This window comes from Neovison vison, chromosome 1 (assembly GCF_020171115.1).
Source record: "Neovison vison isolate M4711 chromosome 1, ASM_NN_V1, whole genome shotgun sequence".
Lineage (NCBI taxonomy): Eukaryota > Metazoa > Chordata > Mammalia > Carnivora > Mustelidae > Neogale > Neogale vison.
In genome coordinates this window covers 655471-672356 of record NC_058091.1, presented here as the reverse complement: position 1 = coordinate 672356, position 16886 = coordinate 655471, and the positions used below count along the sequence as shown (strand labels likewise).

The 16886-nt window shown below is 50.7% G+C and overlaps 1 protein-coding gene across 1 annotated transcript in view; it reads right to left on the bottom strand.

Annotated features, from left to right (window-relative positions):
• WDR27 (WD repeat domain 27) overlaps positions 1-16886 on the bottom strand; it is a 101300-nt gene that overhangs the window by 50455 nt on the left and 33959 nt on the right. The window contains 5 exon segments of the mRNA XM_044242223.1: positions 398-495; positions 10639-10760; positions 12058-12155; positions 15727-15860; positions 16719-16840. Coding sequence (XP_044098158.1) covers positions 398-495; positions 10639-10760; positions 12058-12155; positions 15727-15860; positions 16719-16840 — 574 coding nt within the window.

The window sequence follows — 16886 nt, the reverse complement described above, 5'->3', positions numbered from 1 at the left end:
AGCTGTGTGCAGGCGCACACACAAGCATTGCTGACGCTCGGCTACATGCGCTGTTTAGTGGTCACTCCCCGAAACGGAACAGGAACGGCCTGATGCACACACTCCCATCACTGTCGCTTAGGAGCATCTCATGACCCGCCCCCTCCGTGCATCTCTGACCCTCAGGGCACAGGGCACACGCACAGACAGGAAAGCCCAGCACCTCTCCCGTTAGCATGCCCAATTGCTATGACCTGTTCTGTGTATAAGTCAGGCCTCTCTTAGATGCGTCAGCGGGAACGGGTTCACCACAATCACGCCGCATTTGGAAAAAGACGTCAAACTGAGTTCACAGGCACTGAGCCCGTGTGTCCCGGTGTACCCCCACCTGCGGCCTGCAGGCCGGGACGGGCCTCACCTCAGGGTTCTCATGTCCCATAGCTTCACGCCGTCCCCAGCGGCTGTGGTGGCAAACAGGTTATACAGCAGCGGCTGCAGGGTCGTGAATGACGATCCCTAGGGTCAAAGGGGAGGAAATGAGACGTGCTCTTTAGAGGCTGAATTCATAAACCATGAAATGATGATGAACAACAGTGAATGTCAAGTAAGAAACAGACGCAAAGATTTTTCTTATTTATAACAATTTCAGAACTGGTCTCCAAAAACATCCTTTTGAATAATTTTGGGGGGTTTTTTGCCTTTTTTAATTTTTTCAGTGTTCCAAGATCCATTATTTTTGCACCACACCCAGTGCTCCATGCAGTCTGTGCCCTCTCTAATACCCACCACCTGGTACCCCAACCTCCCACCCCCCGCCACTTCAAACCCCTCAGATTGTTTTTCAGAGTCCACAGTCTCTCATGGTTCACCTCCCCTTCCAATTTCCCTCAACTCCCTTCTCCTCTCTAACACCCCTTGTCCTCCATGCTATTGGTTATGCTCCACAAATGAGTAAAACCATATGATAATTGACTCTCTCTGCTTGACTTATTTCACTCAGCATCATCTCTTCCAGTCCCGTCCATGTTGCTACAAAAGTTGGGTATTCGTCCTTTCTGATGGAGGCATCATACTCCATAGTGTATATGAACCACATCTTCCTTATCCATTCATCCATTGAAGGGCATCTTGGTTCTTTCCATAGTTTGGTGACCGTGGCCATTGCTGCTATGAACATTGGGGTACAGATGGCCCTTCTTTTCACGACATCTGTATCTTTGGGGTAAATACCCAGGAGTGCAATTTCAGGGTCATAGGGAAGATCTAGTTTTAATTTCTTAAGGAATCTCCACACTGTTCTCCAAAGAGGCTGCATCAACTTGCATTCCCACCAACAGTTTCTCCACATCCTCTCTAACACATGTTGTTTCCTGTCTTGTTATTGGCCATTCTGACTGGTGTAAGGTGATATCTCAGTGTGGTTTTAATTTGAATCTCCCTGAGGGCTAGTGATGATGAACATTTTTTCATGTGTCTGATAGCCATTTGTATGTCTTCTTTGGAGAAGTGTCTGTTCATGTCTTCTGCCCATTTTCTGACATGATTATCTGTTTTTTGCGTTTGAGTTCAAGAAGTTCTTTACAGATCTTGGATATCAATCTGATATTCAAGATGGACATTGTTATGAACCCTAGTTATTTAATGTTTGTGTCCAAACATGGTTCTGTACCTGGAGTACAGAACTTTCTGATGGAGTGTAGTTCAGCTCTTTCCAGGAGGTATTTTGTCACTTCGGCTTTCCTTCTGACTGCAGCATGAGGGGAGGTGATGATGGATCAGATCAGAGGTGGGTCCTTGAAGTGACCCCAGCCAGGGACACATGGGTCTTTGGGTGTGATGACCAGTACATTAATAACTGACCTCAGACTTCAAATGCCCCATTCAGAGCATCTTTCAGATAATTTATTGAAGATGGATTATGATCTATACTTTAAAAATAATTTTTGGTGTATTAATATTGTAGTGTTTTGATCTTTCATCATACTTTTATAACTCTCTGTGGTATTTCCTATGTGGAAAACATACCCCAACAGTTCGTAAGGTTAAAGTGTACCATTAACAATTATTCAAAAGGGGAGCCTCTTCCACTGTTGGTGGGAATGCAAGTTGGTGCAGCCACTTTGGAGAACAGTGAGTTACACACAAACAATGAGTCTTCGGACACTGCATCAAAAACTAATGACGTACTGCATGGTGACCAACATAACACAAGAAAAAAATGTCCATCTTCCTTCCATGCCAAGAATATCCATATTATTAAGAAAAATGTAATAAAGTGGTGCATGGGTGCCTCAGTGGCTTCGGCTCAGGTCATGACCCCAGGGTCTTGGGATTGAGCTCCACATCGGGCTCTCTGCTCAGTGGAGAGCCTGCTCCCCTTCCTCTCTCTCTCTGCCTGCCTCTCTGCCTACTTGTGACCTCTGTCAATTAAATCAATAAAATCTTTTTTAAAAAGAGAAAAACGTAATAAAGTACATCTGAAAGCATTTATCCTTGCAGTGTGCATGTATGTCAAGGTCATTCTTCAGTTACAAATAGGAAATGAAGGTTTACCTAAACCCAACAACAGACTAACAGAGAGTCTTAATTCTGTGCCAACAGCATTCTAAACACTGAACATTTCATCCTCTTAACAAACTTAAGAGACGTAAACTGTTTTATACCCATTTCAGTGAGAAACATGACACAGAGGAATGCACTCATGGCCACCCAGCTACGTCTCTCAAGAGAGCTTAACAGTCCACTAACGATGACAAGGTCAAGCCACCTTGTAATTCTAACATCCAGACCGTCCCACAGCTGTCCAGCACACATCCAGAGCTCATGCACTGACGCTGGGCATGGCGCAAGGCCCTGAGTGGGAACAAGTCCCAGACCTAGTTCAACAGGCAGGCAGAGTTATGATACCTTACAACATTGCCAGTTTCTTTTTTTTTTTTTTCAATTTATTTATTTTCAAGAAAAACAGTATTCATTATTTTTTCACCACACCCAGTGCTCCATGCAAGCTGTGCCCTCTATAATACCCACCACCTGGTACCCCGACCTCCCACCCCCCCGCCACTTCAAACCCCTCAGATTGTTTTTCAGAGTCCACAGTCTCTCATGGTTCACCTCCCCTTCCAATTTCCCTCAACTCCCTTCTCCTCTCTAACGCCCCTTGTCCTCCATGCTATTTGTTGTGCTCCACAAATAAGTGAAACCATATGATAACTGACTCTCTCTGCTTGACTGATTTCACTCAGCATCATCTCTTCCAGTCCCGTCCATGTTGCTACAAAAGTTGGGTATTCGTCCTTTCTGATGGAGGCATTGCCAGTTTCTTGAAGCTAACCAGTAAAAAACCACAAGCATTCACAGGGATAAAAAGAGAACTAAAATCTTTTTTCAATCAATCCAATTGAGACTAAGGAAGAAGAAATGAATAAGCAAAGAAAATGCATAATAAATAGGAAATACAGAAGTTTTTTTTCTCTTTAATGTAGAAAGCATAAAATGTATGAGTAATCATACCAATTGCAGACTAAACAAGTTAAAAAAAAGATTCTTAGTTGGATTTCAAGAAAAGCTCTTAAAATATTATTTTTGAAGGCTGAATGTGAAGGGTGGGGGGAAAATAGCATATACTAAAGAAAACAAGGCAAGACAGATTGCATAAGTACTCGAAAAAATAGTCACCAGGCAAATAAGACCTCATTAGAAATAGTTTGTAGATATTATAAAAGGAGCAGTGCAATGGAAATACAAGAAGGCTGACTTAAATATCCCGAATGACACAGCCTGTAACTATATGGGGCAAAAAGTAATAGAATTATAAGAAAAATAGACAAGATTACAATCATAGGAAGAGATGTTAATACATTTCTCTAATAAATAAAAACAATCGAGAGTACAAAAAATTAGGAACATGAATAACCTGAGTACGATTAATAAAGCTGGGCCAGTGGCCATCTGTACACCATGGCGGGCGAGAACACCTTCCTTTCATACACACACGTGATAGCCATAAAAATCCACCAGGGAGCCGGTTCCTCAATAAATGCAGAAATCCCAGCAGCAGAGGAGAATCAGTGCCAGATGGGTCACGTGCATAGAATGCCATCCATGAAATCAGAAACCAGCCACAAAAAGTTTACCGAAAACAAGCTCGTGTGTGTAGAACTCTAAAAGCACACATCTAAATAAAGTCTAGGTTAAAAAAAAAAAGTCATACTGGGAATTAGAAACTCTCTAGTGGGGAATAAGCGTCAGGTGGCACAGGGACATGCACAGTCTGCTGCCGTTATGGGCAAGAACAACACAGCACACGACCCAGGAAATCATTTGATGTGTCTTGGGAAAGAGCTGCACCAAATCCACTTGCGGTCATGAAAGAAGAACAAGGCAGAAAGATACAGATTGTGTCTGACCAAGCACTTCATTTCTTTAAGAAAAAAAAAAAAAGATAATAAAGTAATACATTTCAAGGAGATCATATGGGTTTTACTGACCATTCCTGCAGAAAACAAAAAGTTCTCTGTGTGATATGATTTTCCATAAGAAATTATTTCAACTATTACATATTTAATTTTTTACATCAAATGAGCTGTATAGCACTGTGTATCCAAATCACAAAAATGTGTATCTCTTATTCAGGCATTGAAAAGAAGTAACAGTCAAGTTTTAATTATATATAAGGGGAAAACGATAGCTATAATTTTTAAAGAGATCAATAAATCATAAAAGATTTGTGTATTTTCCTTTGCTGTGCAGAAGCTTTTGATTTTGATGAAGTCCCAGAAGTTTATTTTCGCTTTTGTTTCCTTTGCCTTTGGAGACGTATCTTGAAAGAAGTTGCTGTGGCTGATATCAAAGAGATTACTGCCTATGTTCTCCTCTAGGATTCTGATGGATTCCTGTCTCACGTTGAGGTCTTTTATCCATTTTGAGTTGATGTTTGTGTACGGTGTAAGAGAATAGTCGAGTTTCATTCTTCTACATATAGCTGTCCAGTTTTCCCAGCACCATTTATTGAAGAGACTGTCTTTTTTCCACTGTATATTTTTTCCTGTTTTGTCGAAGATTAATTGACCATAGAGTTGAGGGTCCATATCAGGGCTCTCTACTCTGTTCCACTGGTCTACGTGTCTGTTTTTATGCCAGTACCATGCTGTCTCGGTGATCACAGCTTTGTAATAAAGCTTGAAATCAGGTAAGGTGATGCCCCCAGCTTTATTTTTGTTTTTCAACATTTCCTTAGCGATTCGGGGTCTCTTCTGATTCCATACAAATTTTAGGATTATTTGCTCCAGCTCTTTGAAGAATACTGGTGGAATTTTGATCGGAATGGCATTAAAAGCAAAAGCTGCAGCACAGCAAAGGAAACAGTCAGGAAAACAAAGAGGCAACCCACGGAATCGGAAAAGATATTTGCAAATGACAGTACAGACAAAAGGTTGATATCCAGAATCTATAATGAACTCCTCAAACTCAACACACACCAAACAGACAAGCATATCAAAAAAGGGGAAGAAGATATGGACAGACACTTCTCCAGTGAAGACATACAAATGGCTATCAGACACATGAAAAAATGCTCATCATCATTAGCCATCAGGGAGATTCAAATTAAAACCACATTGAGATATCACCTTACACCAGTTAGAATGGCCAAAATTAACAAAACAGGAAACAACATGTGTTGGAGAGGATGTGGAGAAAGGGGAACCCTCTTCCACTGTTGGTGGGAATGCAAGCAGAGAGAGTCAATTATCATATGGTTTCACTTATTTGTGGAGCATAACAAATAGCATGGAGGACAAGGGGTGTTAGAGAGGAGAAGGGAGTTGAGGGAAATTCGAAGGGGAGGTGAACCATGAGAGACTATGGACTCTGAAAAACAATCTGAGGGGTTTGAAGGGGCGGGCGGGGGTGGGAGGTTGGGGAACCAGGTGGTGGGTATTATAGAGGGCACGGACTGCATGGAGCACTGGGTGTGGTGCAAAAATAATGAATATTGTTGTGCCGACATTAAATAAAAAATAAATTTAAAAAAAGATTTTTGTATTTTCATTGTAAAAATAAATCACTTAATATTATCACACCATTTAAAAACAGGAAACTGTGGCGCTCATGTTTCGGTGTGGAACTCTTGTGAATGTGATGAAACGGAACAGTCTGCTTCTCCAGCCAGGACCGCGGGGCAATCCCCAGGACAGGGGTTTCAGGCTGCACGGCCGCACACTTGCACAAGAGCGTTCCTGCTGTGTGCTGAACGTGGCTACGCTCTTCCTGAGCTCGAGAGAAATTCGGAATGATCTCTTTCACGTTTTACTGGAAATATGACATTTGGGCCACTTAGGGTCTGTGCTCCCTGAGCACTGCTGGGTCAGCAGCCCCCACACGGCCGCGGTCAGTCAGAGCACTTGAATGCGTATTGTGTAACGGGACAAAAATCTAAGAGAAGCTTAGAAAAGGAGAACAGGCTATCAGAGTCCAGTGTGAGCGTCTGCAACCTCACACTCCGTCCCTACCCTCCCGTCACATACCACTCAGAGGGGTATTTTCAGGAAATCAAACCAGTTATTTGTCCCCAGCAAGTAAAAACCTCAGGACTATTTTTCCTCATACCACACCCGCCCCCCCAGAGCACACACCACGATGCCCCAAATACCAGTCGTCACTGGACGACCACATCAGTTTGAGGTCGACCAGGCTACTGCTGGGTCATCGCATAAGCTGCTACTTAACGGAGAAGAAATGTTAAGCAGTTTCCTACAGCCAACGCATGAAAACTCGGAACGGCGAGAGGTTTCATGAGAGGGACGGAGCGGTCACCGTGTCTCCGAGGAGGAAGGACAGCTGTCTCTTCGCAGCAGTGGTTCTGCCCTGGTGCGCCTGGAGCGGAGTTCCCTCGGGCTCTGCAGAGACACCGTCCCAGAGACCCCATGTCCATCAGGAAGGGGACCCTCCGTCCAGTCTGACACCACACCCTGGACACAGGCTCCATCCTAAGCCCCCCGCCCCCTGGCCGGCTGCAGCCCCAAGCTCTCCACACCAGCCAGGGAGCCAGCATGTGGGCAGGAGCGGCCCCAGGCGGCTACCCGGGCAGGGGGAGCTCCATCTCCCGAGCGGAGGGAGCAGGGCGTGTGCCCATGCAGCAGCTAGGGTCGCCCCCTCGGCCAGAGGCCGGGAAGCCACCAGGTGCAGGGGCGTGGCGCAAGCTGGCGCGGCCCGCTCGGGATCCCATCCCCCACCTGCCGCTCCATCCCATCCCTTCTCTCGTCCCCCAACCGCCACTCCACGGAGGGGGGCTTGCCCAGCACCATGCGCTCCCCGGGCACCAGCGCCCTGCCCGTGGGGGAGCGCACAGAGCGCAGCTCAAGCCCTTCCCGCCGGAGCCAGAGGCGCAAGGTCACCGTCTCCATGCCCGTGCAGCTCGCTCACGCACACCCACGCAAGCATCGGCGCGGTCCCTCGCCTTCCTGCTCGGCCTCCATGGCAGCTGCCCTGCACCCGCAACAGAGCCCACCCGGTGCCCAGAGCCCACAAGCTGCACCTCGGGCTTCCCGCATGGGCCCACATGCCGCTTTCCTGACGCACACGCGGCCACTCCCGTACCGCCTGGCCCTGTGCCCACCTCACCTCCTCAGAGAGGGCACACAGAGGGGCCTCGGCACAGCGCGTGTGTGGCTGTGTGAACCCGCCCCCCTGCAGAAGGACCCCGATCCGTCAGCCGTGAGGACCCCACTCTCTCCTGCACACGTGCACTGCACGGCTCACTACCGCGCCGGTGCAGACCCGCCGAGACACACATCTAGGTGAATGGGTCACTGGCTTGATACATGTGCACACACACGTGTGCACAGCAGTACACGTGTTCATGTGTGCATCTGCATGTCCCGATCCGGTGCAGGCCACGAGACTGGTGGGGACAGGGGCAGGCTCTGGCATATTTGGCCTCCACCGTCCCCTACGACCTCACCGTAGTGAGTGCGGCAGTCGTGGAGGGACCGGACCCCAGCTCTGCTCCTCAGGCTCGTGACCCGGCTGTGGGGAAGGCCCAAGCCTGGACACAGAGACGCGGCACGGAGGCCCCGAGACCACAGCACCCCACGGCACTTCAGCCGAGGGCGCACTCGCCGCTGATGCGGCTCAGGGAACTGACACCAAGTGTCTCAGTGTCCGTGTGCATGCATCAGGGTCTCGGAGGACGGCGCTCATGCACGTTCAGCCCACCATGTCCGTACACGTGAGCTACGGCCTGTAAGAGTGTCACAGGCAAACACCGGGGGTGGGCCTCCTCCTGTCCTGGCGAGTGCCCCCTGCCAGGAGCTAAAAGTCACCAGAGCACGACACATCCCACCGAAGCCATCTCTGGAACAAGACGAGGGCCTGGGCCCAGCAACCCCTAGGTTCCCTCACAGGCCCAGCCTGAGACCTAAGTCCACAGAGGGATGAGACAGGAGGGCAGCAAGGGCCTGCAGTCAAGTCCGACTCTGTCTGACGAGTCCCTGGGAACCTCGAGGAATTTCAAGGAAGACACTGACATGGTCACTTGGAGTGCGACCGCGCGGAGGAAGCGCCTTGCGGAGACGCGGACTGGGGTGGCAGCAGGCGGCGCCTGGGGCCGAGGACAGACACACAGACTGCACAGGCAGCGGCTGACTACGCAGCACTGGGCGCACTTCCGGCGTTCACGCGTGGGTCTGTGTCTGGGAGTCAGGCTGTGAGGATGCACGGAGCACAGGGAACCTCCTGGCTTTTAGCCCAGACGCACTAACTGCAAGGGCTAAGGCAACCTAGTTTATGTGCCTTCCAATTCCTCCTAAAATCAAGTTCTGCCTGACGATATGTGACGGGGGAGGGGCCCAGTCAGGTGCACCTTCTCCGGTCTTCCCCGGACCCCGGAAACATCCTCATGACCACCGGCACCTCCGTCATTTCACACGATGGCCCTCGCACAGTCAGCTTGGTGTAAAATGACCCTTGTCCCCACCCACCACGTCCTGTGTTATAATTTCTTCGAAAGCGATTTCTTAGTTCAGATTCCGACCTTCCACGGCAAACAGCAGACTCCGGAGCCTCCACCCTCAACAGTGACAGGAACAAAGGGTTTGTGTGAAATTAGGTGGATTTGAGAAGTGAGAGTTTTTAAGGCAATGCCCATCAACCTTCATAAATTTATAATTAAAAATTACAGGAAGAATGTTTGTCATTTCATGAACTAGGAATATGTTAACAGATTCACCTGCATTATCTCACTTAACCCTGCAACAGAGAAAAGTAATGAATGCAAAAGATTCAAAAGTCTTCTACCGTGAAGTGGGAACAGAGGAATGGAAAGGGAACACTGAGCTGTCAGACAAAATAGCATCCCATTATTTTTCAAAATGAAACAACTTCTTTTGAAAACATGAGAAAATTATTTAGTTTAAAAGAATTATCTTTACCATTATCTTAAAACTACGGTTATATTTTTTATAATTAAAAAGCATTTCAAATTCCAAAACTCCACTTTGTATTTCCAATTTAATCAGCTGAAACAATATAAAACAAATTTAGAACCAAATGGAAAAAATAAATCTCAGACTGAGATTTTCAGATTTTCATAATAAGTTTCATCTCAAGTTTTCAGGGCTCTGCAACAAGTCCCAGAAAGAAAGAAGAGAGCAAGTAAAAGAAAAAGAAAATAGGGATCTTAATGGAAATGTCGACAAACCACTTTCCATACACAAAAATGATGGTAGTGATAGTGGGGGTGGAGTCTGCTTAGGATTCTTTTTTTTTTTTTTTACGATTTTTTTTTAATGTATTTATTTGACAGAGATCACAAGCAGGCAGAGAGGCAGGCAGAGAGAGGAGGAAGCAGGCTCCCCGCTGAGCAGGGAGCCGGATGCGGGGCTCGATCCCAGGACCCTGAGATCATGACCTGGGCCGAAGGCAGAGGCTTTAACCCACTGAGCCACTCAGGCGCCCCTCTGCTTAGGATTCTTTCTCCCTCTTCCTCCCTCTAAAAAACCCCAGAAATCAAAGAACAATGATATCCTTGAAATCACAATGCAGATTTCAGAAGGCATTATAAATTCAAGTTATTCCAAATATATCAAAAAACAAAATTGTAGTTGTAGTCTTAAAAAGAGAAGTTTTGTTTACAAATCTCTTAGATGTCTTTGGTTTGCAAAGTGTCTTTTAAACTAAAGTACAAGACAATGAATTCATCAAAACGGCACCCCTTCTGATCTCCAGGCTCTAACCCTCAGCTGGGGGTAGTCTTAAACCACTACCCTGTCCAGACAGAGCAGGTGCATCTGGAAGAGGGAAACCATTGGTTCCTGACGGTGGCTTCCATTCCAGCAGGAGCTACGTGACTCACTGGTTGTTTAGTCTGAAACACCCAAACCCTCCACCAAGTTTTAAGTGTGAATGCATCACTAGTACAGTTGAAAAATAAGCCCATAAATTAATCAAAGACAAAAATACAAAGTTACATTCCATACGATATTAAACCATCTGCTAAGGTCAAACATCAAGGCCTAGAAAACTGAATGATGACAAGAAAAAAAATAGCATTGGATATTTGGTAGCAAACTGTTAGAAACCTGCATCAGACATCTGTACGAGTCCAACACTTAAAGATACAATTTCACACATGATAAGCGCTGTCAACAGCTTACTCACTTTATTCTGGCAGATCTGGTGGACAGGCCGGGAATGGGCTTCCACTATCAGGGCTGCACTGCGCGCTGCATTGAGGTCGAAAACCTCGAGAGTCCTGTTCCTGCCAGCCGCAAGCACCAGATCTACGTGACGCAGTTAGGGAACGCCTCTCAAGCATCCGCCAGGGGGAGGGGGGCCCCGCACACGCAGTGAGTACTGTGGGGCACCAGAAGACACGCAAGCGATGACGGCTACAACTGTCTGCGCGCATAGCCCGCTCCCCCCTTCTGCTGCTGCATCCAGCAGCAGCTGCTGAGCCATGGGCGAGGGCAGACCCGGTGGTGCACACCTCCAGGCGGGAGGCACAGAGGTCTAACTTCAGTGCAATGAGATCTGAGGTGTCCGGGAGAGGCCCCAGTCAGGAGCCGGAAGCCCAGCTGCATCGCGAGGGACGGAGCTCCGAAGACCGGTCTAAGGGTCAAATCAGGCAGTGCAAGTGCAAACGTGGACGGTGCCGCCGGAGCCGGCCACACGAGAGCACGCACCTCCCCGCGCGGCGAGCCGCCAGCCACGCCTTGCCCACGCCCACACTCGGGGCAACAGCAGCAGCCCACGGACTCGGGGTTCGTGTCAGCACCAGAACAACCCCACGTCCATGGCCACCAGAACACCGCCGTCAGTGACCTATGTGGGAGAAAGATCACAGTTCGGTAACTAGCCCAGCGCTCATGCTAAAATATGCAGAAAGCACCGTTTAAGGCCAGAGTACTCGGAAGGACACATTTCTGCTAGGTGTTGTGCTCTGAGTGTACCAAGGGGCTCTGGCACCACATTTCTAATTAAAATACTCTAAAACCTCTAATGCCTTATCTCAGTCCTTCTGAAATTTCAACTATAAAACTCTTCAAAGAACATAACTTAGACCTCCGAATAACTTCAGATTTTATAAGACGAATTCCTGAAGATCAGAGCTTTTCTTCTAAATAAATCAAAATCAATGTTTTTAACTAAAACGGATAATGCCAGTCAAAAAATAAACTCCTAGACTCAGTTTCCTACTCGGCGTCCCTGCTGCGACTTCTGCCGGGCTCCAGAGAGCCGGGGCCGACTTCTGCTAATGGAAGGATGCCCATCGCAAGTGTACTGGCCCATTTTTTAAAGGCACAAAATTACTACACGTTGTACAATAAACTACAGACCAGAAATGCCGGGTTACATGACCCTGCTGTGGGTCATGCACTCCGTGGCACGCGTGTCCGGTTTTCCTGTGAAGTTCTCCTCGCCGCGGAGATGGGATCGCTGTGCAGTAATTACGCAGAAGACGTGCGCGCCCTGAGTCCCGCGGCCCCGGCCGGCGCCTGGAGCCGGGACCCTCAGCAGACGCTCCTGCCGGGACGCTGAAGCTCGGGGCGTGGAAACCAAGAACAGAGGCAAGGATACAGGAGTAGAAGTCGTTCACGGCTGATAAGCTGGTGATCCCCGTCGCACCGGTCGTACGGAGCCTGAAGACACGTCTGCACCAGCTCCTCTGTCTGTATCTGAAAAAAAATAAGGATAATCGATCTTTCTGTTTCTCTCCCACAACTGCGCATTCTGCCATTAAAAAGCTGAATATGAAGAAAGTTTTCATATCACTTAATAATTCTATTTTATAACATCAAAGGAATAAGTCGGCTGCCTTAATTTTCTTTTAGGAAACTCTAACTTTTCCTTTAGGAAAACTTCATGAAAAAATATATAAAGCTCCAAATAATTCATTATTGTCTGTGAGAAAGCAAATTTTTCTCCTAATTCTAAAATAATTATGTATACTTAAGAAGACTTCCAACTAGTTATAAATTATCTGTATTTCCACGAGCACATATGTTGTTAATATTTTCTAAAGGATAATGCAAGCAGTTAGTATTGGTTTAACAAACATATGACCTCAAGAATCCCTAACAATTTTGTAAAGGATAGAAACCTGCTAGCAATATTTCAATGTGATCGTGGCCCAGGCAGGGCCAGGGGAGATCTCTGGGGATGGCCCAGCGGGGCAGGGGCAGGTGGGGGGTGGGGCAAAGCACCAGGACGGTTCCTATCTGAGCCTGCGTGGGGTGGGGGGGTGATGAACAGGCCATCAGCCTGTACCTTCCACAAGGCGGTGAGTGCCGCACAGGGGCCTGCGGCCCTTTATGCAGGCTAGGCACAGAGACAGTGACTCAGGGAGCAGGTCCTGGGGGCAACAGATATGCAGGGGTCAGCTACACAGACTCAAGGGCAAACAGAGTCACAGGAGAGGTTTGAGGGGAAGCTCAGTGACGACACAAAGATCCCACAAATCACTATGCATCACTGCTGAAAAAATGCACGGGATCATACAGTAGGTGGTAATGGGCTAGAAAGCCAGTGTTTCGTGGGGAGAGTCATGGGGATGCTCTGCAGAAACCACAGACCAGGAGAGGCATGTCAGAAAGATCCCTCGAGCCCAGGGAGAACACATGTGTCTGAAATCAGGGGGCGTTGAGGGGTGTGGGAACAGGGAAGGGACCGTCCGCATTTAAGGCCCAAGTACTGCTGTGGCAGAGCAGGCCACGCGGATGGGCAGGGGAGGCTCTGCTCCACGAGAGGGGCCATGGCACCCTGAGGGGCCGGCCGGAGCCCTGCCGAGGAGCAGACAGCGGGGCCGAGGGGCGCTCATGCCTGCGGCCGTGTGAGGTCGGGCGTCCCATCGTTTGAGGCCTGGCCACCTTGCCACTTCCCAAGAGTCACCCGCCCTGGCGAACGCTGGCGCTGAAGCGGGAAAGCAGCCCCAGCCCGGGCGAGCAGCAGGCCCGGGAAGGGCCCTTCTCAAGCAAGCTCCACGCGGCGTCTCCCCAGACGGAGGCAGTGAGGCTGCCCGGGCCGCACACAACCACGCTGGAGGGTCCCCCAGCTCACAAGGGACCCCGCGAGCGCGTGGGAGGCCGGCGCGGAAGGACGGAGGCGTGAAGGCCGTCTCCGTGCCGCGGCTCTGGCCGCTGGACCGGAAGCGGACGGTCTGCAAACACAGTACCTCCTTCCAGGGAACCGCACCGTCAAAACCGGGAAGACGTCAGAAACACCAGGCTCGTCACACTCAGTCCCTAACCTGCCCCGGACTCAGGCCAGGAAGGGGCAGGCACAGAACGACACGCCGCGGCCTCGCGAGCCCAGGGGCCAGGAGCTGCGGGGGAAACGCAGCAGGGAGCAGCACTCTCTGCCGTGGGCCGGCCACGCCGCCCGCGCCCGGCTCATGGGCAGCCGTGACCCGTGGATACACCACACCTGAGCCAAACCCATCCTGGCCTCAGCACACAGCTCTTAGCCAAGCGGCTGACCTAGGAGGCGGCGAAGCTTCCAGCTGAGATCCGGGGGCACCTGCCAAGTGTGCTCCTCCTCCACAGCTGAAAAGCTACCTAATAAGGCTACTAAGCTGAAAACCTGCGCACAGGTCTCCCGACGGGCACAAGCAACTGGGGTGACCAAGAACCCACAGTGACGCAGGACAGACCCTGAGCTCAGACTCCAGAAGCCCCACGATCAGACCACCGATGCGCTGATGGGGGAGGGGAGTCTCCAGCGGCCGCCAGTCTATAAACCCGACCATCCCTGTCCACACGTTCCTGAGACAGGTCCCAGCCCCAAAGGCCTGGGATGCTCCCAGGGTCTGCAGCCTGCTGGCTTTGGCATGGACTCCCCCTTCGTGCTCCTGGAAGAACATGGCTGTGATGCCTGGAGCCACAGCAGCCACCTTGGAATCATACAGTGAGAGCAGCGGAACAGAACAGCACAGTCCTCGAGCCTGTCAGCCTCCTCCCTCCAGACGGCTCCGGTCCAGGCTGAATGAAGCACCACAGTCAGCTGCTTAGTTACAGGAAGGACGGCATCCCCTGCACAGAGAGGACAGCCTCCAGAGAAAGACAAAACCTGCCCTCACTGTGAGTGCCACACACAGCTCGCTGCCGGCAGAGCAGAGCGGATCAGGGTCCGTGTGCGCACGGGCACAAGGAATCCAGCACCGCCCGGGTTCGAGCACAAGGCTGAGTCGGAAGAAGCTGATCTCTGGCAACAAGAGGACGGGAGAGGAAGCCGCAGCACATTCTTGTTGCATAAAATGTCCTAACAGCTGCTGCAAAGAGACTGAAGTCAAACTGACAAATGTGGCTAAATCTCAGAAACAGAACTCGGATTTCGGCGACAGGTCTGCTGCGGGCACGGGAGCAAACATGCCAATCTCCACAAGAGCAAAGTTACAACAGCCAAGACTGGAAACAGCCGGGTGTCCACGGACAGATGAGCCACGCCGACGCCCCGAGGGACACGACTCAGACGTCAGAGAGGGGGAGTCCTTGCCATGTGCAGCAAGGATGGGCCTGGACAGTGGGACGCTAAGCGAAGTCGGAGAAAAGCAGATACCCCACGGCCTCACTTACACGTGGAATCTAAGAAACAAAGAACACCAGTGACAGAACAGAACAGGTTCATGCTCACAGAGAACGACCCGGTGGCTGGCGGAGGCGGGCGGTGGGGAACAGGTGGGAAAGGGGATGACGACACGCAGGTCCTGGGGCTGGGGGTGCAGCACAGGGGACAAGGTGAACAGACCTGGGTGACGCGTATGGTGACAGACGGCAGCTTCACTTGCCACAGTAGGAAAAAAAACAGGGAAGAAGGGGTGGGAGCCGGCCTGGGAAGGCCACAGAATATCCCTATAACGTTTTATTTCTTTAAAAAGTCTGAAAACAAAACGAGTGTTAATACTTGCACAGGGAGGAGCGAACACGTTTGAGCTGTGGATGTGCGCGTGTGTAGGAAACGGTTCCTGGTTTAACCTCTCTACACACGCAGCAGGAATTGTCCCGCATAACATCAATCAGAGACAGGGCTGAGCCAACAAGAGCTCCACGTTCCGAAGCCCAGAGCTTCTGGTCGCACCGAGGCCCCCGCACGCGGCCCTGCCGACGAGCTCGGAGGAGGGACAAGCCCGCCCCTCGGCTCTCCCAGGAGCCCGGGGTGCGGTGACTGCAGCTGGTGCAACCGGCCTCTGTCCCAGCATGAGCCACGGCCTCCCGAGCACAGGGAGCAGGGGCAGAAGAGCCGGCCGCGCACCTGCGGATCTCGTCCTTGCTGGCGTCCAGGTGGTGCCTGAGGAGCTGGAGCTCGGGGCCAGAAGACGACAAGATGAAAGCGTCCAGGTAGTAAAACTGTGCGGACCCAACGGGCTTGGAAAACATGTCCCTGCCCTGGAACAGAAATCGGGAATCACGGCCCCTGCAACGGAGGCAGAGGACAGACACGCGGAGACGGTTTCCCACCAACCCACACGCCCACTGCGGACGACATGACTCAAATGTTCCTGCAACGAGTATCTGAATCCCAGCTACTTAAAAACTTTACAATAAAATAAAGTTGATACTTGGCAGTGAGCATCGTCAGTGGTGCAGTTTACTAAGGACAAATTCTAACCGTGGGACACAGCTCTGAGGCGTCAGCCCTCAGGTGTGTCCTCCAGAACCCCCGGTGTCACGCGTGGCAAAGGACAGCATCCACGGCGCCACAGCAGACCCGTGCCCTTGCAGCCGCTCCCACACACCTCGCGCTGGAGCCCCGGGTCTGACGGCTTCCCCTCCTGCTGGTCTTCCCGGAGCTGAGTCCCCCTTTCACAGTGAGACCCGTAGGGGTCCACGCTAACCCCAGCTCTGAGAACCTGCCGCTCGCCAGCCCTGATCTGACTCGTGGGGACACGGCCCCGGTATCCCCTCTCCTCCCCGTCTCAGCCACGACAGCACCTCACTGGCCCTTCTCGCCGCTCCTACAGCCTCCAAATGGTCTCCTCTAAGCGCGTGCGAACAGGTAACTGTGCACATGTCCAAGTGTACACATGCCCATGTGTGTCACACGTGTACAACACACACACACAGACGCACGCACACAAAAGTGATGCGTCCGCGACCACAGTGGGTGCACTGCAGCAGCCCCCCACCCCACATCCCACACTCCCGGAGAGGGTACAAGCCTAGGGCCCCGAGACAGCGCCAGCATGCCTCTGGGACCGCCGGTCTGGGGACCACAGGGCTGGCCAGTGAAGCCCTGAGCCTTACCACACACAACACGTGTTCTGCCCTGCGGAGCGACCACAGCCGCAGTGTCCCGTCCCGGGAAGCAGACAGCAGCCACCTGCCGTCCTGGCTCCAGCACACAGTGCTCACCGGCCCGTCGTGACCTAATGGAACAGAGACACAAGGGGGCTACTGGGACCACCATCTGGC